The sequence below is a fragment of the Geotrypetes seraphini genome, chromosome 14 (assembly GCF_902459505.1).
Source record: "Geotrypetes seraphini chromosome 14, aGeoSer1.1, whole genome shotgun sequence".
Lineage (NCBI taxonomy): Eukaryota > Metazoa > Chordata > Amphibia > Gymnophiona > Dermophiidae > Geotrypetes > Geotrypetes seraphini.
Window position 1 is genome coordinate 45,788,499 of NC_047097.1, and position 24,460 is coordinate 45,812,958.

General features: G+C 39.8%; 1 protein-coding gene across 3 annotated transcripts in view; it reads left to right on the forward strand.

Annotated features, from left to right (window-relative positions):
• The window catches only part of SLTM (SAFB like transcription modulator), a 362,439-nt gene that overhangs the window by 272,135 nt on the left and 65,844 nt on the right, over window positions 1–24,460 (forward strand). For 2 of the 3 annotated variants that reach the window (XM_033919728.1, XM_033919730.1), the window contains 2 exons: window positions 9,830–9,954; window positions 21,491–21,658. In XM_033919728.1, coding sequence (XP_033775619.1) covers window positions 9,830–9,954; window positions 21,491–21,658 — 293 coding nt within the window. The remainder of the gene's footprint in view (window positions 1–9,829; window positions 9,955–21,490; window positions 21,659–24,460) is intronic. The other variant, XM_033919731.1, reaches the window with a different exon arrangement.

Consider the following 24,460-nt stretch of genomic DNA (forward strand, 5'->3'; position numbering starts at 1 on the left):
TTGAAAAGCAAGATTGAGTTCGGCACACAAGTAGTAATTACATACTGCTTGGATGGAATAGTTTTCTCAGGGCTCAAAATTAAATGTAGGTTGTGAGTATATATAGCCCTTGCTCTGCATAAGTGTTTCTACTCTGGTGAGCAGATGCAAAAACACTATTTGTTTGAGGTTTAGCAAGCTAATGGGGAGCACTGTTTATGAATAAATGGGGTGTGGGATTTTTTAATTGTGGCATGTGCTTGTTGGAATTCAGGGTTCCACCCTTGGCCAGAGCTTTGGTAACTACTCCAAATGTTAAATATACATGGGCTCCACTCATAATCAAGCTGTTGGTAAGCAGAGTTGTATATTTCCATGAACCTGAAACGACTGTCTTTGCTATCTCTGAACCAAGGACCCAGCGAAGAGGTGCCTGCTTTTTTTTTTCCTTGTTCAATTTCTTTATTGAAATTTTTAAACAATACATGGTCATAAGACAGTGAAACATCATTTAAGAATATCTCAATAAGACAAAGCATAGAAAGCAGTTACTTACCGTAACAGGTGTTATCCAGGGACAGCAAGCAGATATTCTCACATGTGGGTGACGTCATCCACAGAGCCCCGGCACGGACGGTCCCAAGTGGGTAGCCACTTTTAAGAACTTTAGAAAGTTTGCGACCGACTGCACCACATATGCCTTCTCGCCTGATATAGACATGCGGCTCCTCAGTTCAGATAGCCAGCTAAGAAGCCAACCAGGGGAGGTGGGCAGGTTGTGAGAATATCTGCCTTCTTTCCCTTGATAACACCTGTTAATGGTTAATGTTCTTTATCCCAGGACAAGCAGGCAGCATATTCTCACATGTGGGTGACCTCCAAGCTAACCAGAATGGGATGGGAGGGAGTGTTGGTCTTTAGGAAAATAAATTTTGTAATGCTGCTTGGACAAAGTGCCCATCCCATCTGGAAAAAGATTCTAGACAGTAATGTGAAGTGAATGTATAAACTGAGGACCAGGTAGCAGCTTTGCAGATTTCATCTATCGGAGTGGAACACAGGAAAGCTACTGAAGATGCCATAGCTCTAACTTTATAGACTGTGACTTGACTCTCCAGTTGCAGCTCAGCCTGAGTGTAACAGAACAAGATGCATGCAGCTAGCCACTTGGTGATTGCTCTTTTGGAAACAGGACGCCCCAATTTGTTAAGATCAAATGAGACAAAAAGCTGGAGAGATGATCTGTGATTTAGTCCTGTGCAAATAGTAAGACGATTCTCGTTTGCAGTCTCTCCAGGATGAGAATGAGGCTCTGGAAAAAATACTGGAAAAATAATCGACTGAGATGAAATTCAGTGACATTTGGTAAAAACTTTGGATGAGTGCAAAGTACAATTTTGTCATGATAGAATACTGTGAATGGTGGATCTGCCATCAATGCTTGAAGTTAGCTTACTCTGTTGGCAGAAGTGAGAGGTATGATATGAGGAAGACATCTTCCAAGTAAGATATTTGAGATGAGCCATAGACATTGGCTCAAATGGAGGCTTCATTAATTGATCAAGAACCACATTAAGATCCCATATCACTAGAGGTGGTTTGACATTGTAAAATCCTTTCATGAATATGGACATGAGGAGATGGACCGCGAGAGGTTTACCATCCAGTGACTGATGAAAGGCTGTAATTGTGCTGAGATGAAATCCTAACAGATGTAGTTTTGAGTCCATAATCAGACAAATGAAGAAGATAATCCAGAATTTGAGAAATTGAGATGGTTTTTGGTTGTTCATGATGAAGACGACAGGAAGATAAGAGTCCACTTTTGATGATGACATTGTTGAGTGGATGGTTTCCTGGAAGTTTTTAAGATAAGTCGAACAGGCTGAGAATGATGATCAGCAAAACTCAGCCCGAGAGGAACCAAGCTGTCAGGTGTAGAGACAGAAGGTTGGGATATAGTAGAGATGGAAATATTTGCAGAGGTATCAGTTCCTTGATACTGAGTTGAAGTAGAAGGGAAAACCAGGGTTGTCTGGGCCACCGATGCGCTATCAGGATCATGGTGGCAGACTCCAGCTTAAGCTTGATAAGCGTCCTGAGAACAAGAGGAAAAGGTGGAAACGCATGCATACAGGAACTTGTTTGTCTTATAGTAGAAAAGTATCCACTTCCAGGCGATGAGGAAAGTAGAGCCGTGAACAGAAGTGGGGTAGCTTATGATTGTGGCTAAATTCGGAGTCCACTCATAAGGTTGAAGACTGTGACTGAGCTTGTCTGCAAGAGAATTCTGTTCCCATTGAATGTAAACAGCCCTGAGAAAGATGTTGTGAGGAATGGCCCAATTCCAAATAATTTGAGGCTCCTGACAGAGGAGAGACCCTGTTAGTTTACATAATACATTGCAGCTTGATTGGCCGTCCGGACAAGGAGAACTTGATTTTGTATCAGATGCTGGAAAGTTCTGAGAGCATTGAAAATCGCTGAGTTCCAATAGATTTATATGATGGTGTCTGTCTCTAGAGGTCCATAGACATTGAGTGTGTAGGCCATCTAGATGAGCTCCCCAAGCATAGGTTGATGTGTCTGTTGTAAGCACCTTCTGATGGGGAGGTGTTTGGAAAAGCAAACCTCTGGATAGATTGCTAAATTGCATCCACCACTGTAGTGACTGTCGAAGAGATGAGGTCACTCCAATATGCTGGGAGAGGGGGGTCCAGATCCTGTGACCACTGAGAAGCCAGAGTCCACTGAGGAATTCATAGGTGAAGCCTCACAAATGGAATGACGTGGACTGTGGAAGCCATGTGACATAGGAGAACCATCATGCGTCTTGCTGACAGATTGGATCTGGGCAACTTGCTGACAATGCTAAGGAAGGGTGTCTTGATGTTGTGGAGGAAATGCCCTGCCTTGAATTGTGTCCAGAATGGCTCTTATGAATTGAAGTTTCTGAGATGGTTGAAGTTGAGATTTGGGGAAGCTGATTTCAGATCCCAAACTCTGAAGAAAGGACACGTCTGGTGTGTTGCTGAAAGCACAGCTTGAGAAGAGAGATCCTTAATCAGCCAGTCGTCCAGGTAGGTAAAGACTTGAAGGCCCTGAGATCTCGGGCACTTTTTAAAGATTCTAGAAGAGGATGCCAGGCCTAAAGGTAGCAGTTTGTATTGGTAATGGTGTTGCCCAACTCGAAATCTAAAGTACTTCCTGTAATTTGGATGAATGAGTGTAGGCCTCTCTTAGATCTAGAGAGCATAGCCAATCGTTGTGATTCAGTAGGGGATACAACGTTGCTAGGGATAGCATTCTGAATTTCTCTTTGACCAGAAATTTGAGATCTCTGAGATCCAATATAGGTTGAAGATCCCCGTCATCTTGGTGAGGAGAAAGTAGTGGGAGTAAACCCTCTTGATAGCATTGAGAAGTAGATTTTTGACCTCCTGAAGGGAGGACTGAAGGAGATTGGAAGCAGACTCTCTTGGAGGATGATCTGGGGGTACATTGAGAAAATGAAGGGAGTAATCCTCCTGAATGATCTTGAGAACCCAGAGGTCGGACGTTATTGCCTCCCAAAGCTGAGAATAAATTTGTAGACACCCTCTGATAGGCAGGGGTAACCATCCCTTTCCCTTCTCCCCTGTCAGCAGTACCCCCTTCCCCTCCCTTGTCCAGGAGTACCCCTTCTCCCTTCCCTCCTTCCCTCTCCAGCAAATGTTTCCTCTATGTAGGCTAGCGGCAGCTCTGTGTGCTTTTAACTTCGGCACACAGCTACCCCTAAGCAGTATTTTAGCCATGGATTCATGAGGCAGCCTCAGGGCCTTTGGTAGGCCAGCCCACATTGGATCATCAATGACCCTGAGGCTGTCTCATGAAACCGTGGCTAAAATACTGCTTAGGGGCAGCTGTGTGCCGAAGTTAAAAGCACACAGAGCTGCTGCTGCTAGTCTGGGGGTGCGGAGACAAAGACTGGAGCAGGAGACATACGCAGCAGGAGTTGGTGGTGGAAGGTAGGAGTGCCAGCATAGCGATGGCAACAGGAAGTTGCATGTCAGCTGACGCCAGCACCTTTTGCTGTGGCGGGAACCCGAATCCTTCACGGACCGGCAAGATTTTTTTGCGGTCTTGCACCGGTCTGCGGACCAGCAGTTGAAGAACTGTGGTTTAGACTATATTATAAAGTATAGAAGTTTTACATGTAGCAAACTCCACTGATTTTCATCCATGAAATCATCATGTTTGTAGATGCTTTAAAAGGCAGGTTCTTAAAGCCAGATGAATCTTGTGATGAACTGGATCTCCAGCAACAATCACTATCTGCATCAAAGGGACTATCCTAATCATTTCTGAAAGGCCCAAAAACCCCATTTAACTCTAAATTGATCACCTGTGATGATCTTACCAAAATTTTTAACTTGGTGTCTAACCTGATTCTACACTATCCCAATCACATTGTCCAGATTTCCAATACACCTTATGTCCTTTTATCGATTAGTTTGAATTTCATAAGAAATTTGAATATTCCCAGTTGGCTCTTATACCTTTTACCTCTGTGAATTGCTTTCAATCTCATTTCTTCCTTTTTCTAATCAAAAGTACTAACATCTGCATCTTTTATGCTGGATATTATCCATCTTATTCTTTTGAATAACCTTTCCTTGGGTGGATTTGACTCTATATCTTGTGACTTAAATGGAGGCTTTCTGAAGGTTGTTTTAAGCACCGTTGTGGAAAATGCCACCATATACCCCCTAAAATTACTCTTGATCCTGTCAACTATTATTCCATATTGACATTCCATTTATCTCAAGAATTGCTGAGAGAGTGGTGTTGCTTTAGGTTTTTCCTTTATTACTATCTCTATCCTAGGCAGGACAAAATACATTTCTTCTACTGTGGTCTTTTCCCACCTATTGTCTGTCCCTTTTTTTTTCCCCTCCAAACATTGTAGTTCTAACCCTCTTCCCTTTTGTCAGCGTTCATCTGTTTTTTAAGCTGCTCGTTGAAGTAACAATCCCTAGTGATGTCTTTTTATTAATTTTTGTAACCTTTTTTAACCCTATATGTATTTTGTATAATCTTATTATTGTACACCGCTTAGAAGTCTGATTAGGCGGTATAAGAAATTTTGAATCTGGAAGCATTGGATGAAGGCAGGTATATGCACATTGGAGGATGTAATATCTGATGGTAAGCTGCTTAACTTTTCACAATTGTTACACAAATTTGGCCTTAATAAATCACAAAATTACAGATGGTTGCAGTTGAAGCAGGCCATTCAGGAGGGTTTCCCTGAGTGGAAAAATCTTACAAATCAGTATAGCTTGCCGATTTTATGTTTTTAAGGTGGACTTCTTAGGGCACCAGGCTGCTAAGTGGTATAAATTAACATCTGGATTTTTGAATAAAAAACCAAAAACTGGTCTTTGTGACATTGGAGCATTGAGATAAAGCATTAGATTACTGCGTCTCAATGGCCACGAATTTGGGCTTGGAGGATGAGATGTACGGTTCTGCATCTGAGACAATCTTGTTTGTTTTTTTATTACATAGTTTTTTTGGACCCCTATTCGATAACATAAATTAGATAGTTGAAGTCTAATAGATGCTGGCACTGTCATTTCGAAGGTGGGACGTTGGATCATTTATTATACTATTGTCCCTTGATACTGCAGTTTTGGAGGTCTATTTGGGATCAAGTAAATAATTTATTAGAGAATCCAGTGGCTTTATCGTATACTATTTTATTTGGTACACTTATGAGAGCTAAAAGTCAATTATCTGTGAGAAATAATAAGCTACTTTTTGTAATGACGGGGGTTGCCATACAACTCATTTTAAGAAACTGGAAAAATTTGGATAGGTTGAGCTACACATTCTGGTGGGAATCTTATACCTTTAAAATGGAATGTTGCATGGCCATATAACGGGGACGTTACAAGAGTTTTATGGATTTTTGGGAGCCATTGACTAAATTTTGTAAGGAGGAATAAATGAGTTATTTTATAGACATATAAACATACACATCCAAGGAGGGGGGGAGGAAATACTCATATAGTTTCAAGTTTATTTGGAATTGATATACCGCTGGAATGGGAGCTTGATTTAGGGATTTCATGAATAGTTTTATTAAGGTTTTATTTTACTTGTATATCAGGTGGGAGGGTGGGGATAATATAATTGTACGTTGAAGTCTGTAAGTTCCATTGTGCTTGTTTTTAAGTATCCATATTTGTGAATCATTTGTTGCACAATTGTAGTTGAAAAACTCAATAAAGAATTTAAAAAAAAAAAAAAAATTTTAAATAAACTTGAAACTTATAAAACCTTTGAAATTAAAATGATAAAATATTTTGACACCAACCAGACAAGACTTAAAGATCAGGGCTTTCTTTCCCAGTACAAAGACATTTAAAACTGCTTTGCCATCTGTCTCCGGCTCAACCACCCCTCCTTCTTTCGGCAAAACTTTCACTGAAATGCTTTTTGATGTTTTCCTTATATATTTAACATTTGCTTATTTCTGATCTGAAGTAGGGTTACCTTCGAAAGCTCATCATAAAATGCATTGTTAGTCCAATAAAAAATGTATTATGTTATTTCCATTGTTTTATTTCTATATATTACCTTGGAAAGTGGACTAACACTGTTACCACACCATTTCATTATTGACTGTTATAACACTACATGATCAGAACCTTGGTTTTGGGGAGTTCCTCCTGTCTTTTACTCTAGAGCTCTTGCATGCTTTGGAACGAACTGAAGGGGCAGCTGACTCCTGGGAGAAGGAGGTTTCAAAATCTGTGATTGACATCTTCCTGCAGTATGCTTGTGAGAATGGACAGAGTACCCTAAGGTTCAGCATACCATTCCTTTCTACTGGAAAATTATCAAGGTATGAACCTAATCTTTTATGACATCCGAAACACTTGCCATATTCTACTTCAATTTCCTTTTCCTCATTTTATACCTTTGTACATGACTTTAGTTCTTCTAACTCTGATCTTCAATATGCTCCATTTCTTCATCTATCATGTCGATGAATCCCTCACTACCAACTTCTCTCGCTGTTTGATCTTTATTATAATGCCTTAACTCGCCTAAATGATACCCTGGTCGAGAGGCTGAAGCAGTGAGGTTATTTGGCAAAAATACCACCTGAATATTTTTATTCTCTATGCTGAAACTGTGGATGGCCAGGTGCATTGTCTGTTACCTGTAAAACTTTTAATGCAGCATTTGCTTCTCCAAACCACTCTGAACAACACTACCATGACCCATGCCTTGAGAATATGTTGCCAGAAGATGGGCAGATTTTTTTGTTGTTGTCCTTATGCACAAGGAATCTTTATCATACAAGGAATCTTTATCATACGTCCAGTTGTGTTGCCATATAGTATCTGCATCATTCTATCCATGCTTTAAATTTGGCACTTGTTTTGTACTTTTGTGAATATTTGTCCTGTTGGGTCACTTTCTTCCAAAACAGGCCTGTTGAGTCATAGTTGAAAACTTGCCTAGGATTATTCTCTCTCTTTTTCTCTCCTTCTTTCTCTCTCTCCTTCTCTCCTTTCCGGATGCAGCTGCTTCCCTACAATTTTAATGTGTCTGAGATTAAGTGTGTTCCTAAACCTATGTAACCATCTTCTGCTTGCTATAAAATGCTTTGGTTTCCTTTTCAGTTCCATTTTTCTTTTGAAAGTCCTTGTATTGGCTTTAGGCTTCTTGCCATAACACGTTGTCATCAATGAGTACTGTTTTTATTTTTTAATTTGTTTTCTATCCCATCCTCTCCAAATAGCTCAGAAAGGGTTACAGGCTAACACTGTACATAATATAGTTTACAGGTTGCAATTTGCCGTAGTTAGTTCAACACTTTTCAATACATGTACATAATATACAGTTTACATGTAAAATTTGTCGGTTACGGTACATTGCAAGATTTTTCAATACAAGTTTTTATACCAACGTGACACATAATGAGGTTCTTGTATCAATATACAGTACATCTATAATAATAAAATGCTAAGCGCGCATGCGCACTCTCACTGCGTGTTCCCTGAGATCTGATCTGTCGGGCTGTGGCCGGTAGGAGTGCGCATGCGTGCCAGACAAGCCTCCCTATTCTCCACCTCGCGCGGCTGCAGAAACAGCCCCACACTTGCTGCTTCAGGCTCAGAACAATTACTGGAATGGGTTGCACATCAGGGCAGAAGGAAGGGAGAGAAGCACCTCCTCCCTACTTCATGCCTTTTCATTAAATGCCCCTTTATGAACGTGTTTTTCTTCTTGCCTTTATGAACGTTTTCAGATGCTATTCCCTTCCTCAGATCTCCAGAGATGGTAGGAGAGGGTAAGGTAATAGTTATGCCTTCACCACCCCCAGCTGGCAGTCTGTGCCTCTCTCCCACCGCATGGTAGCACTCAAAGGCCCCACAGTCAAACACGCACAGGCTCAGACCCCCTATGACCCCTAACTTGGCAAGAGGAAGCAGAGATACAACAGCACTACCCGCCTCCCTACCGACTACCAGAGACGAGGGGCGGTGTGACAGGGGAAGCCCATTCCCTCACGCTGCTTATGGTCGGCTTCTCTGTGATAGCTGACTCTCAGTCCAGTACACAAGAATGCGCAGTCCCAGAAAGTACCACTTGAAAAGTTTAACTTCGGGGGCAGCTATTGTGCCATGGCCATTATGCCCGCTCGGTATGTACAAGTTGTTGGGGTTTTTCCAACAATCCAATCGGTCCCGTGCGAAATAGTGAAAGAAAAGAAAACCACCAGAATACACGCGAGACAAACGTAACTGCTGTACGCACCGAGCAAAGTTCCAGGGACTGTAGAGAGAACCTTCTACTGCCCTGATTTACTCTGGCGCGTCCCTGATGACATCATCAGAGATGCGACAGAGCAAATCAGGGCAGTAGAAGGTCCCGAAGCAGCGTGTGTACAGTGCTGCAGATGCTGCTGGAGTCGCAGGTTTGTCGGGACCACGGGAAGGGAAAAGGGGGTGGAAAGGGACTATAAGGCTTACTTCTAAGAGAAAATCATACACTTCCCCCTCCCCATTCGCGGTTTCTCCATTTGCGGTTTCAGATAATCGTGATTTTTTTCTGGGGAGGGGGAAAATAAAAAAAGTCTAAACTTTTAAAAACCCCATATTTTTTCCTTCCCTGCCGCCTTCAGTTCAGTTTAAGATCCTTTGCCTGAAGTTTTGTTCATTACTCTTGGATGGCTTGTTATATCTTCAGGAATTACCTTTTAAGCCCCCGTACCTTTAAAACACCACTGCCCTGACCTACCTTTTAACCCCCCACCCCCATCTTACCTGTATCCAACTGGCTCCTGCCCCTGTTGATACATGCTGGATCACCAGGCTATAAGGGTGTTTTTAAAAAGTAAGGGGGGTGGTTGTTTTTAAAAGGTAGGACAGGGCTGGGGGTGTTTTAAAAAGATACAGGGGTTAAAAATTTGTATCTTCGCTGCATAAGATGCACTGACATTTCCACCCACTTTTGGGTGGAAAACAAGTGCGTCTTATGGAGCGAAAAATGCGGTAATTGGAATGTAAAATACAAGTGTACTACACAAGTTACTCACTCCCCTTGCAAAACATTTAAAAGCAAATTTTATTTTGGAAATAGGATGCACATATGCTTTTAATTTTATGCTTTGAGTTCTTGACAGTAATGTGTGTTGTTGATGCTGGTGCCAAATACCATTGTGTGTTGAACATGTTCAATGTAGCTGGGATTCTTAAGTGGTGGTAGTTTTGCTCACCTAGGATGATTATGGCAAATTTTGTCTGTTCAGCATTTTACAAAATTTAAATTTCATTTTCATTTTGTGAAGGAACGTCGCAAAGAAGCTGAAAGGATAGCTCATGAACGTGAGGAACTTAGACGTCAACAAGAGCAGCTTCGTTATGAACAGGAAAAGCGGAATTCTCTGAAGCGACCGCGTGATGTAGACCACAGGTAGCTAATTTCTTCCTAAAAACTAGGTGGCTTTATGGCCATATAAATTACTATATGACATTTAAAATAAAATAATGAAGCTTTTTGCTAAATATTTTCCTACGTTACAGTAATAGCCAAATGATGTATGGTGAAGGATGCTGCAGAACCCTTGGATTTTGTAGCTTGTGGCCTTTAGTTGACAATTATTGGTATTTATATCTAGATGAAGTTGGAAACTGATATAAAATAGGAAAAGGAAATACAGTGAGTTCCAAACGAAGGCTTATGATATTCTTATCCAATCTGGAACTAACAAAACTAGAAATAGAAAGTTGCTGGAGGAAATTTTAGTGTCTCGAACCCCTCCCCCCTTCCATTCCTTTCTGTTGCAGTTCAGATTGATAGATTTATGATTAACTGCTGTTGGAAAATGAGCAGCTGTATAAATTTTATGTTTATGGTTTATTAAATGTGCTGTACTGCTTAACTTGTACAAGAACTCTGCAATTTGCATCAGTATGTTGTGTTTTTAGTTTGTTTTTTTGAACAGTTTTGTGGAGGAAGCAACATTTTTTAAAGATTCATTAATTTCACTAACTTAAAAAATGGGTTGCTATAACAAGTTGCTGAGTGGACTTTAAAGGGAGGTTCATTCATAAACCAGTGGTTCTCAAACATGTCCTGGGAGATCACCAGCCAGTCTGATTTTCAGGTTACTCCTGCATGTCTGTCAACTCCCATTATATGCAAATCTCTTTTGAGGTATGCCAAGCAGGCTTGGCTTTTCACACTAACTCTCTGAGCGTTAGCAGAGATGACATTCACATGGGGGGGGGGGTGTTTCTTTTAAAAAAATTAACCCCCAACAGATATTTGTAGCTAGAACCATTCAGCTTGTTACTACTGATGCAAGTGCAACACAGCACCATGTTGAGTTCTTCTGAACTTCCACTTTTGGGGGGAATTTTTTTATACAGACTTGTTTAGATTTTGTCCATAGTTTTTGGGGTCGGGTTTTTTTTTTTCCCTTCAACTCACAGGTTTGTTTGTTTACTTTCTTGGTCCTTTACTACTTTTTTGGTTTTGAAATTTTACTTTTTGTATTTTTTGGTAAGGGATTTTTCTCCTTTGTTTTATTTGGTCCATTCTCTACCACATATCCTATTGGTACTTTTGCTAACTATATAAATATATTTCATTTATTTTTATATCATGTATAACATTTAACACTAGTGTTTCTCTAATAGCTTTCCGTTCAGCCTCCCAATATGCTTATAATATACTGTATACTATCTTCGAAAGATCAGAATGTTTACTTTTGTCATCCTATATATGGGTCTATTCAGGTGTCATACTAATAATGGTTAGAGTATGAACATAGCATGAAAAACTCAATGGGTTGTATGCTGTTACACATGTTTTTATTTTAAGAAATAAGACAGACTAGGTCCTAGATATGCAAAAAGTCATATACTGTAAGCAGGAAGATGTGAAGAATTGTTTTACATAGTTTTTGTTGCCTTAATTATTCAGCACACAAGTTTTGAACAGCATAATGCACAATTGGAAAATGTTCCAACTTGTGGTTACAGAAGAAGTTTTTCTTTGAGAACAAGCAGAACATTGACATCCTCACACATGGGTGATGTCATTTGACGGAGCCTTGCATGGAAACTCCCAGCACTGAAGAGAGAGCTCAACTGCACATGCATGCTTCTTCCTGTCCGCTACTGTTGTGTGGGACCTTGTCAATTGTCTTTTTCCCTGGAGCCAAACAGGTGTCTGTCATTGCCTTGGTGCTATTTTTGTTTAAATTCTATTTACATAGGACTTTTTACTGTTGTGGGTGTCTCTTCCTGGTAGTATCCATAGTTTAAAAATGAAACCTTTTCTCATTTTTCTTAACTTAGTGAGGTCTTGTTATACATTGGGCACCTGACCAGGCCTTCTTTTTTTTTTTTTTTACCAACACTGAGGAGTTTGGTTTTGCTGTGGCTATTTTTTTCAGATATGTCCCAAAAGATGACCCCTAGCAGCATCAAAGGTGTTCCAGTGCAACAGGACTGTATCTGTTAGATACCTGTAGCTGGTGCCTGCAATGCCTGGGGACCTTCCCATGGTGCCGGGGGTGGGGGGAGGAGGAGATTCATTGTTTTCAGTGTTCTCAGATCTCAAGATGGGGCTTTTATGATGGGGAACAGCATCAAACACCTGTCTCTGGTTTTTGGAAATGCAACATCAAGTGTCATGGTCACCTTTGACATCATTCATCAGACCATCGGGATTGCTCATTGTAAGATTCCTTCCCAAGAAGGAAGGTTTTATCCTCAAATTTTATTGATATTGAGAGTGTGGCCACTTGTCAGACAAGTTGAGATTTCTCAGCAGCATCCCTCATTAAAGTATGGCATCAAAAAACACCAGCGTCCGCTTCCCAGCTTCCTCGACATGAGAACTGCCCATCCAGGGTACGACAGCCTTCATAGACCCGAGACCCTAGTTAGGTAACACTCTAAATCACTTGAGAGGACTTTGCCTTTCTAACTGCTGCTTACTCCATGAATCTCAATGGGATGATGGACTTCTCGCATGTGACATGTTGCTGCAACTTGGATATTTCTGTCAAAAGAGACATCCTTGAGATGCATGCACTGCCTCTTTAGTATCAGGACCTAAAGGGTCTGAGTAGTTGTTGGCTACACCAATGGTTTCTGTGATGCTGTCACATGACATTGACACTGTCCTCGGTGTCAGTGTCCCAGCTAAGGCCTGACCTTGTCTTTATTGCAAGTTAGGCAGACTCTCAAATATCTTTGGAGTATTTTGATGAATTTGACTCGGAACACTCCTGGGATCTTGAGGAAGAATTGAGAGGGGGCTTCTAAAAGAGGATCCTCATGTCTCCCTTTCAATTCTTGGTCACCTCACAGACTTAAATCCCCAGCAGATGACCTCCTCACTCATTGATATGTACCATATCTTACAAAAAAAGAAAAAATATATATGCCATCCCATTTTTAAAGTTGAGATAGAGGAAAAGCCCAGTACAAGAAACATTTTTTATCCTAATTCTTTGACCCACCCAAGGAGGCTATGGCAGTGCAATTCACAGAATTCTAAAGGAAGTTCAGATAAAGAATATGGAAGACTACTTCACCTGTCAATAAGGTCATCTCTGTGTACAAAGTCTAGAAGGCGCCTTGATTCAAATAGTAGGAGTTTCACCATTCCATTCTGGTTTTACACTATCAAAAGAGCCAGATGTGTTCCCTTTGGGGGGGGGGGGGGGGTGGAACGTGGTCATTGGAGAGAGGTTTTGAGAATGATATACCAGTATTCTGCATAGCATCCTGTCAGCTATTCGTGGGCATATACTTACAGGACATTATTCACAGTGTTGGGGAGTTTGCTAATCTTGGATCAAGGATTCTCAAATCCAGTCCTTGAGATCCAGCATCCAACCTTGTTCTCAGGATTTCCACAATATGTATGAGATCTATGTGCATTCCATGGAAGCAGTGAATGCAAATAAATGTGGTCCTTGTGGACTAGATTTGAGGACTCCTGCCTTAGGTTGGGCTAGTAGCCAAAGGAAAATAGTATGGATTTCTATATTCAATGTGACATCAAGAGCTTCTGCAAAGGGTACTGGTACCTGCAGACTCATCTGGCTAAGAGCTTCAGACTGAGTCACCTGCAGGAAAAGTTCACAGACATACCATGGAGGGAATCTCTTCAGAGTACAGGAGTCTACAGCTCTCAGGTAACATAGACCCCTTTTCATACTCTCAATCTGACTTTCTTTCCCAGGAGGTGGCCAGTGATAACTGGTTTTAGTCATAAGTATTCTTCCTGCAGCTTCAAGACTAGACATGGATCTCTGATATTACATAAAAACACAAGAATTGCTGCTGCTGGGTCAGACCAGTGGTCCATCGTGCCCAGCAGAAGGCCCAGAAAACCCAGTCAGCTCAACAGCTAGTATCAGGAAGGGAGTTCCAAGAGAATATAGCATCAATCCCTGTGTATCTGTTTGTTCCAGACAACCTTCAAATAGGAGGAGGCTAATTGTCACCTTCAAGTTTGCCTGCCTCTGTTTCAAAACCATAACAGGTTCATCCCCAATCTACCTGTTGCACCATTTTGAATTTCCAGGCACCACTTGCACATGTAATGCCTATCTGTTTGCCTTCCCATCCTTGAAGGGCTGTATCTACAAAAGATTCCTTGATAGATCACTGTCGTTTCAAGCAGGCAAATGGAATAAATGTCTAACCACCCTCATCTCAAATTCACCCTCCTACCAAATCTTCAGGAAATCAATTAAAACCTATATCTCTTTGATAAATTTCTCTGACCCCTTTCCTGTATCTCTGAAATATTTCCGGATATACCTGACTACTCTTGGCTGCTAATGTAATTTGAAAGTCTCTCTTTCTGTAACATCGCTGTCTGTGTACAGTCTCTTCCTCTGTAAACCGCTCTGAATTGCTTTTGGTATTGCGGTATACAAAAATAAAGTTGTTATTATTATTACCAGTGGCCCCATGTGACTTCAGACTAGAGGGTTCTCAAAATAGTCTAGGTAGGGTATAATAATCGACTATTGAATTTTTTTTCCAAATTACCTGCAAACATTGAAATTAAGCTCATAGCAGGAAATTATAAAGGAATTTCCTTTCCTCTTAAAAGCCAATACGGTAGAACCTATTCCATTAAGGGAAAATAAGCAGGAATTTTTTTTCACCTATATTCTGCCCCATCTTAAACCCAAAGCTCTGGACAAATATCTCAAGGAAAACTTCAGGATTTCTCTGGGATCTAAGCTTACTATCTGTCTTCTCCAGGATCTCTAATATCTCTCCATAGTGGAAACTAGCTTCCTTCTCTGGACTAAAAGGATCCTTATATCCACATACATACTACTTGTGGATTTGGATGTCGATAACTGAGGTTTGTTATAGGGAAAAACCATTAACAGCATTATATTCTGCTCTTTGGCCTTGAGTCAGCTCCCTGCACATTCAGAAAATACCTAGTGGTAGTTGCAGTGTTTATATTGAAACTGGACATACACATTTCCCTATTTGGTAAAGTACATATCTTGAGAAGGGGCAGAAAGAAAGTTTGTTTAACCATTTGAGTGTTGGAATTACTAGGTTTTGTCAGTAAACACTCTCAAATCTCATTTAATCTGCCATAGTAATTGGAGTTCACGGGAACCTTTTAAAAATATGAATCAAGCACCTGCCTTTTTTCCACAGACTGTTTCATTAATTATCCATTGTGGAGGAAATTCAGAGGCATTATCAAGTATCAACTAGACAAATTTTGCAGATGCTGGGCTGCGTGGCTTACACAGTAATGTAACACTCCTGGCATGCCTCCATTTTAAACAAGCCCAAGAGACCCTGTCCATATAATGGATTTAAACCATTGGAAATCTGAGGAATATATCATTCTTCTGCAAGACTTGGTCATGGTAGACAAATCATTCCAATCTGGAAAGAGTAATGTCTTTCCAAATCTAAGTTAAAGTATCTGATATGTGCCCAAACTGGATTTGGGGAACTCATTTAGATGGGTTTCATACCCAGGGGCTGTGATCTGCTCAGGAACAGCTTTACCTGATACTTTCTTGAGCTAAGTGCAGTATAGTGTGCTTGTAAGGGCTTTCAGAGATCTGTTGTTCAACAAGGTTATCCTGGTTCAAACAATTTAGCAGCTATCTACTTCAAAAACAAGTAGGGAGGGACAGAGGTTCATACTTCGTATTGGAAGATTATCAATGTGGAAATCGGCCATATCTCATGGAACATCCCTCAGGCCACATCTGACAGCTGAGGACAACATTCTGGTAATCAGACTGAGTTGAGTTCTTCTACACAAATGGTCCTTGGATGTCTGTCACCCATAACATTTTTGAGAGTGGTGCTTTCACTTATTGACATTGTTCTGCAAGAAAGTACCTCAGTTTCTGTACACAGCAAGCTAGCCACAGATGCCTTCATTCTTTATTGGGGAGAAGGTCTTGTGTGTGAATCTTCTGATTCTCCTCCATAGCAAGGACCATTGTGAAACACGCCTCTTGGCTGAAGCAGGTTTAGTTTCTACTTTGATTTCTCCATCCAAAGACTAGAATGTTTTCCAAAGCTGATAATGGAAGTACAGGAGTGATGGTACATCCCAACATCGAGTCCCTAGTCCTTTCATCTTGGATATTGAGAGGTTAAAACTAGTTTTTCTGGACTTGCTTAAGTGATTCTCAGATCTTTGCTTACAAAAGAGAATCTACTTAGAGATCTTATAGTTTTAAATGGAGGAACTATGATGGTGTCTTGGGAAGATGTAAGGTGTGGCCACTCAATTGAGCTTTAGGCAGTTTGAGACTACGATGGGGGAAAAGGAAGGCAAAGCTGCGAACTTAACCCCTTGGTGCCAGCAAGCTCAGTGGCTTGGGCAGTCTTGGTATAATCAGCAGCTTTGGACTGCTCTGGGACCACTGCAGAATTTAGTAGCTCAACACCCTTCTAAAACGTGTTGTGCTGCCTCAACCTAGAAGTATAACCACTGCAGGGTCAGGGATGCCAGACACTGGAGGAATTTGGAGCGCCTTCCTTGGAGGGTGCCCTGCTGGCTGTGTCTTCCCTGATAGCAGTAGTCACTTTGGACACAGTATGGAAGGCTCTCAAGCTACTAGATATCTCTTATGCAGGTATTTGTTTTAGTTTTTGGCTTAGACTTCACTGGAAGCCCAGCAGACAGACCAGGTGGATCAGTATGAGAATCAAGTGTCTGATGATGAAAAAAACCTTAATGTTCAGTAAATTAAAGAGAAAATGTTAAGATTGTTTTGTGGATATTCCAATGGAAGGAATAATCTTCAGTTTCCTAGGTCTTCATTAATATCTATGGACATGGTTAAAAGATACTTGAATGAGGTTTTGAGCTTCATATGGTTTACTGCCTATTGTAAGGTCTGTGTATCACCATCTGGTAGAGAACCACCTGGAGTTAGAAAACAGAAAAATCTGTAACGGTTATTGGAATGGGACCAAAACACTGTTAAGGCACTACTTCAGATATATTTATGACCAGCTTTTGAGTCTCATTTGTGTATATTTCCTGACTTATCTAGAAGTGCTCAGTTTAGATGACAGGAACTCCTGTCTTTTTTTTTTTTTTTTTTTTTTACTTAAATTTCCTTATTGATGTTTTTAACTGACATAAAAGTGGTGCAAACTATTTGTTATTTTGACACCCTAAATTCAGATTTTCTCAACTCTAGGAAATCTAGTTCTGTGAAAAGAGTTCTCTTTCTCTCTTTCCTCTTAATCAGCTGCTGGTATGACGCACTGAGGAACTTTTTTAGAAGTGTGTGGTGTCTTAAATGTTTTGTATTTCCTTTCTTGGCCCTAAATGTTAGTATATTTGAAAATTTTTCTTGTTTAATTGATGTGATTTAGTTTAATTTCATGATTTCTGATTACATTCAGTGTAATTAAATGTTAACATATAAAATTCATAAATAAAGAATTTTAAAAACATGTTTTAAGTGGAGGTTTGTTCGCACACGAGTCAGCATAGCCCTAGATCCTTTTCAATGTTCCACACAAAAATGGTTAAATATTTTCTGCATTCAGTCAGGTCTCAAAACCAGCTCGTATGGAATATTTTAATGTAGTTAGATTTTATATAAAAGTAATCCTATTTCTATATAGTCTTTAGTTCAATTTATGTGGGTCTTTGTTGAAATTTCCCATCAAGCCAAGGGACCTCTATGTTCTTGCCAACTGAAAGCTCCTTTTTGAGCTGTTTGATACCTATTAGCTGAAATTGCTGATCGAGAAGGTCTTGTTTTTGGTGGCCTTGTCAGCTCAGTTTGTGAGTCTCAGGCCTTGGTGTAATAGATCTACTTTATACTAAGTGTAACAGAGTGATTCTGCACAACAATCTGAAGTCCTTCACAAAATTGAAGGAGCTGAAGTTCCAACACTAATAGTTCTTCCAACTATTTTTCCTAAATGTTGAACCCCCCCCCAGAGGTGAAAGCATACTGCATGTTTCAAACTACTAGAGAGCCATGACTTTTTCTGCAGTAGGCTAAAGCCATAGTCCACTAGGCATTAGTCTAGCTAAAATGAGGAAAATGGTTAAAAAGAAACAAAGGATCAGTGCAACAGTTAGGACTTCAAATCAGGCATGGATATTATTTAAAAACACCATCGTGGAGGTCCAGACCAGGATATATTCCACCTATTAACAAAGACAGAAAAGAAAGAACAAGAACCAGCTTAGTTAGAAGGTGAAGTGAAAGGCTATTGGAGCCAAAAACATTCTTTTAAGAATGGAAAAAGAATTCAGATGAAGACAATAAGGAGCAACATAAGCACTGGTAAGTTAGATGCTAAAAAAAATAATAATAAATTTGCCAAAGAGGTACATCAGAAGCAGAAAACCTGTGAGGGAATCTGTGGGACCATTGGATCATCATGGAGCAAAAGGAGGCATTCAGGGAGGATAAGGCCATGGTGGAGAGACTGGATGAATTCTTTGCTTTGGTCCTCACAGAAATTGATGTAAGATCTACCTGAACCAGAAATAATTTTCAAGGGAGTCAATGCAGAGGAACTGAAAAATCTGATTCTGGAAGATGTACTGAGTCAAATCAACAAATTGGTGATAAATCACCTGTACCAAATAGTATATATCCCAGGGTTCTGAAAGAACTCTTACATGAAATTGCTAGTCTGCTGTTAGTGATATGTAACCTATCACTAAAATTGTCCCTAGCACCTGAAGATTAGAGGAGCCAAGTTTTAAAAAGGGCTCCAGGAGTGATTCAAGAAATTAGACTGGCAAGCCTGACTTTTGTGCCGGGCAAAATAGTGGGTCATTGGTATAGGGAGTGGGTCATTGGTATGGGCAGACTCGATGGGCTATGGCCCTTTTCTGCCATCAATTTCTATGTTTCTAACATGTGGACAAATGTGGTTTAATGGGACTATCAGCATGAGTGCAGCCAAGAGAGGACTTGCCTGACCATTTGCTTGATTTTCTTTGAAGGCATGAATAAACGTGGATAAATGTGAGCAGGTTGGTGCAGTGTACGTAGATGTTCATAAAGCTTTTCACAAAGTTTCTTATGAGACTTTTGAGAAAATTAGTCATGGGATAGGAGGCAGTGTTCTATTGTGGATTAAAAATTCATTATTAGTCAAAAACCAAGGGTAGGTAAATAATGGAGTGTTGCAGGGATCAGTACTGGAATCAGTGCTATTTAACATTTATAAATGATCTGGAAATTGGACTAGTGAGGTGATTAAATTTGCAGATGACACTATTCAAAATTGTCAAAACAGACAAGGACTAAAATTGCAGGAAGACCTTAGGAAATTGGAAGATTGGACATCCAAATGGCAAATTAAATTTAATGTGGACAAATGTAATGCACACTGGGAAGAATAACCCAAATCAGTTACCTTATGTTTGGGTCCACCTTGGAGTCTGCACCCATGAAAAAGATCTGGGCGTCAAACACTATACTGAAATCTTCAGCCTAGTGTGGCTGCAGCAAACAATGCTAGGAATTAGGAAAGGAATGGTAAATAAAAGCTAGAATAAGCCTCTATCGCTTCATGGTGTAATCTCACCTTGAGTATTGCAGATTTCAGGACACCTGGATCTCAGATACAGTGGATTTAGAAAAGGCTCAAAGAAGAGCGACCAAAATAATAAAGTGGATGGAATGCCTCTTATATAAGGAATGATTAAAGTGGTTAGGGCTCTTCAACTTTGAAAAAATAGCTGAGGGGTGAATATGATTGAGGTCTACAAAATTCTTAGTGGTGTAGAACAGAAAAGTGAATTGATTTTTCACCCTTTCAAGATGTGTAAAAACCAGGGGGAACACTTGATTAAATTACATGGGAATACTTTAAATAGTTAAGTTTTGAAACTCAATGCCAGAGGATGTAGTTACAGCAGTTAGTGTAGTTGAGATTAAGAATGGTTTGGACAATTTTTGGAGGAAAAATCTATAGCATGTTATTGAGACAGATGTAGGGGAAACTGCTGCTTGCCCTGGATTGTTTGCATGGAATGTTACTATTTAGGTTTTTGTCAGGTACTGTGACATGGATTGGCCACTCTGGGCATCAGGAAACTGGGCAAGATTGATCATTGGTCTGACCCAATATGGCTGTTCTTATATTACTAAATGTATGGGGGCTTTTGTGGCAAACATTTTCCATTAGGTAGTAGACTGCATTTTTCATTTATGCTTAGGCATAAACTCTAAAGAGCTAAAACACTGTTCATGTCGGAGCTGTTGCAGCATTGGTAGCCCACTTAGTCATCCTCCATTGAAGAGATTTCAGGGCTGTAACATGGGCTTCTGTCCACATTTTAACTTACTGTCTAGAGCAGTAGTTGTCAACATTTATGTTGACACAATGAAGACCAAAATTCACTGCTGAAGAAAAACTTAACTTTTTAACAAAGAAATATTAATGCAAGGAAAATATTCTTACAGAATTTACTGGTGTTTTTTTGTGTGTTTTTGAACGGAGAACTACGGTATTCAACTTTAATTTTTTCTAAAAATTCATCTTCACTTTCAGTTTGAAATCCTAGTACTGATGTTTTGCATACAGTTTTTCCAATATGGGATAAGTCTGCAATACAAAACAAATATATATTCAAATTCTGGTGCCACCCTTTGGAGAAATTGCCTCCAAATACTGAAGTAACACAGTACCCTGCAAATATAGAGCTGCAACATTTTTAGTGGGGCTGGTGGCAGTATTTCTCATTGAAGGTAGTGAGCATGAAGAAATTGGGACAAGTTATGGGGATTTCAAATACAGTACATGACTCTCTGGATCTCTGATCTTCCCAGCTTGCAAGCAAAGATGGTGGTTAAAGAAAACACAGGTATGGTGTCTGTGCTAAACCTTTGGAGATGCACTTCTATTGGTCTACAGCAAATGTTTTTCTATGATAGTGAGTTTGGCTAGAGTTATCGGGAATCCCCCAGGCCCATATCTGTTCCGGGCTACCTTGCTCTTTTAAATACAACAGGCAAATTTTATTTTTGGCAGCAGGAAGCAGCCTGTAAAGCTAGGGAGTCCCATGTGTGAGGATTTTGGTGTCCTCCTTGTCCTCAAAGAGAAGTTTTCTTTAGCAGGTGTTCTCAGAGGACAGTGGGACACACATCCTCAAACTTTCCCAGCTCATCAAAGAGATATGTCCTGTTATAGCTGCAGGTGGGAATTGGTGCGGTTGAGTGATCTCAAAAGTTTTCTTCAGTGCTGGGGGACGTTCCTGTGCATAGGTCCATTGGATGTCACCCATGTGTGAAGATTTATCCTACTGTCCTCAGAACACCTGCTTCGGGTAAGAGTTTCTTCTCAGAGGGGAAAAAGAAAACCCCAAAATATTTACTGCTGTAGCAGCAGTTTCCAAAATGAAGAAATTTTATATCACCTGTTGCTAGTATGTTTTTTTTTTTTATAGTGAATCAGTCAAATCAATTTTGCCTTGGTTTTCCTAGGCGGGATGATCCTTACTGGACAGAAAACAAAAAAATATCTTTAGATACTGATACATGCTTCAGCCATGGGTCTGACTATTCTCGCCAGCAGAATCGATTTAATGACTTTGATCACAGAGGACGGTTTCCTGAGGGTAGCTCATCTGTACCCTCCTCATCTTTTGAAAGGTAAAGCTGTTCTACCTCCTAAGCTGCTTTTCTATATATTTTATATTTAAATTTGGCTCTCACCTTTTCAGTATGAGTGTTTTCCTCTTTACTTGTTTTTTTCCCTCCATTTCCACTTGCAAATTTCTGGTAAAAAACAAACAAAAACCCAAAATAATTGTCAAACGTGGCATGCTCGGGTCCAAAGCAAGATTTTGTTTTTGAAAATGAGTATACACTTTCCTGTTAGTGCTTATAGACTGAATGTTTGGACATAAGTGGTATACAGAATAGCAAATACTTCTCTTGAAAGATCTGTGAAGGTGTAATAAGTAATATTAAAACAAATATATATAGAGATGAACATTTTTTAACAGGCATTAGCATTTGCAAAGTTATGTAGAAAAGCACAAATTGCAAACTAGGTATGTGCTTTAAATTTAAAAGAACGGGTAAGTTAACAGTTTTTAATGGCTTAAGAACATGAGTTGCCATACTGGGACAGACCAAAGGTCCATCAAGCCCAGTATCCTGTGTCCAACTGTGGCCGACCCAGGCCACAAGTACATGGCAAGATCCCAAAAAGTGGAACAGATTTTTTATGCTGCTTATCTTAGGAATAAGCAATGTATTTCCCAAAGTCCATCTTAATAATGGCTTATGGACTTTTCTTTTAGGAAATTATCCAAACCTTTTTAAACTCGTAAAGTTAAGTGCTTCCACCGCATTTCTCTGGCAATGAATTTGAGTTTAATTACATGTTGAGTGAAGATTTCTTTTAAATCTACCATTTACTAGCTTCATTGCATGCTCCCTAGTTCTAGTATTTTTGGAAAGTGTAAACAAGTGATTCACATCTACTCATTCTACTCTGCTCAGTATTTTATAGACATCTATCATATCTCCCTTGAGCTGTCTCTACAGGCTGAAAAGTCCTAGCCACTTTAGCCTTTCCCCATAGGGAAGTCGTCCCATTACTTTCATCATCCTATGTCCCTTTTCTAATTCCGTTATCTGGCAACCATAATTGCACACAGAATTTGAGGTGCAGCCGCATCGTGGATCGATACAAAGATATTAAATCTTTATTTTCCTTTCCTGATAACTCCTAACATTCTATTTGTTTTCTTAGCCACTGCCGCACACTGAAATGAGGGTTTCAACATATCCTCAACGATGATGCCTAGATCTTTTCCAGGGTTGTGACTCCTAATATAGAACCCTGCATTATGTATCTATATTTTGGGTTCCTCTTTCCCACATGCATCACTTTGCACTTGCTCACATTAAACATTTGCCATTTTATTGTCTGGTATCCCAAGGTCCTCGCAAGGTTCATGCTGTATGATTTTGTTTTTGGCAAGTTCAGCGATGGACAACAGAGAGACCATATGACCTATATAGCCTTGTCTATTCACAGGTACTATTCAATTCTACAATCTCTTCATCCTTAGAGCCTCTGCGTCTCCATGATTTCTTGAATTCAGATATTGTCTTTCTCTCTACAACCCTTTCTATAAAAACATCTCTAGATTAAAAGTATAGGCACTTCCATTTGACCCTATTCAGAGCTTTTCCATGAAATGAAAGTCTCCTGTGTATTTATTTATACTTTAAAAGAATTTATAAATCTAAGCATTTATAAATCTCTCCTAGCTCCCATAACTTACATGTCATCCATTCTGATCATGTTTTAGGTCTCTGGATTTGTCCCCTTTTTCATAATATTTTATCTGTTTTATATCCCTTTGGAGGTGCAAGCAGTATTTGTTCTTGACAGTTACTCTATATAAATTATCCCTACTCTTCTTGACCACTTTTGAATTTAATAATCCTTTGACTTTTGCCATCACCTTAATCATCTGGTTGGCCACCTTAAAAGCAGGATCTGGAGATGGCATTTCATACACAAAACAATTTTATGCTAATATATCATGCTGTTCTCTTAGATTTTTGCAGGCTAGATGCATAATCCTTAGCCAGGTAGTTCTTAAACTATTCTCTACCTCCCTCCCCCGCCAGTGAAGTGTTCAGGATATCCACAATAAGTGTGCAAACGCTTGAGAAATTTGTATACAATTCAATTAATGTATATTCGTTTCAGATACTGTGACTACTCAACTGGCTAGAGATTAGCAAGGATAGATTTTTGGGAGCGATTGTTCTAGACCATTCCTCAAAATTGATTAGATCCTTTCGCCTTGTTTTCTATATTTTGCAGTGTCTGCCCTTTTGGTATTGCATGTAAAAAGGCAAAATATTTTCTCCGAGGCAAAGCAGAAGATATCTCATGCTTTTAGAAGAATCTACTGCACATGCATGCAGTTTCTTGCTAGCATATTGCTTTTAGGACCAAGGCAGTTGCCTCTTCCCCTCCCCTGCAAAGCAGAGTGGATGTTTTTCCTGTTCTCTCTTCAACATGTCTACTATTTCAAATTTGGTAGTCTTGTATTGTTTTTGTGGGTTTTTCATTTGCATGTGTTTCTATGGAGCCAGGTTCCCCATTTCCTTTAGTTTTTGACTTTGATAAGCTTTCTTTTTCACAGCTTGGTAAGCCCTTTTAGACATTGAACATCCCAGCTGGGTACTTTTTTCATAAATCATTAGATTTTTGCATCGGCTATTTTCCAGACATGTTGCAGAAAACTCGGTGGTTTTTAAAAGTGCTTCTGGTGTGGCAAGAACATATTTCTGATACATTCATAACTGGTACTTAGCATGTCTGGAGTCAGATCATAATCCTTAAACTGTTTACAGATTTCAAGTAGAAATATCAAGAGTTGGGAACAGCAACACAACTATTTCTGGCACAGATAAGTCCAT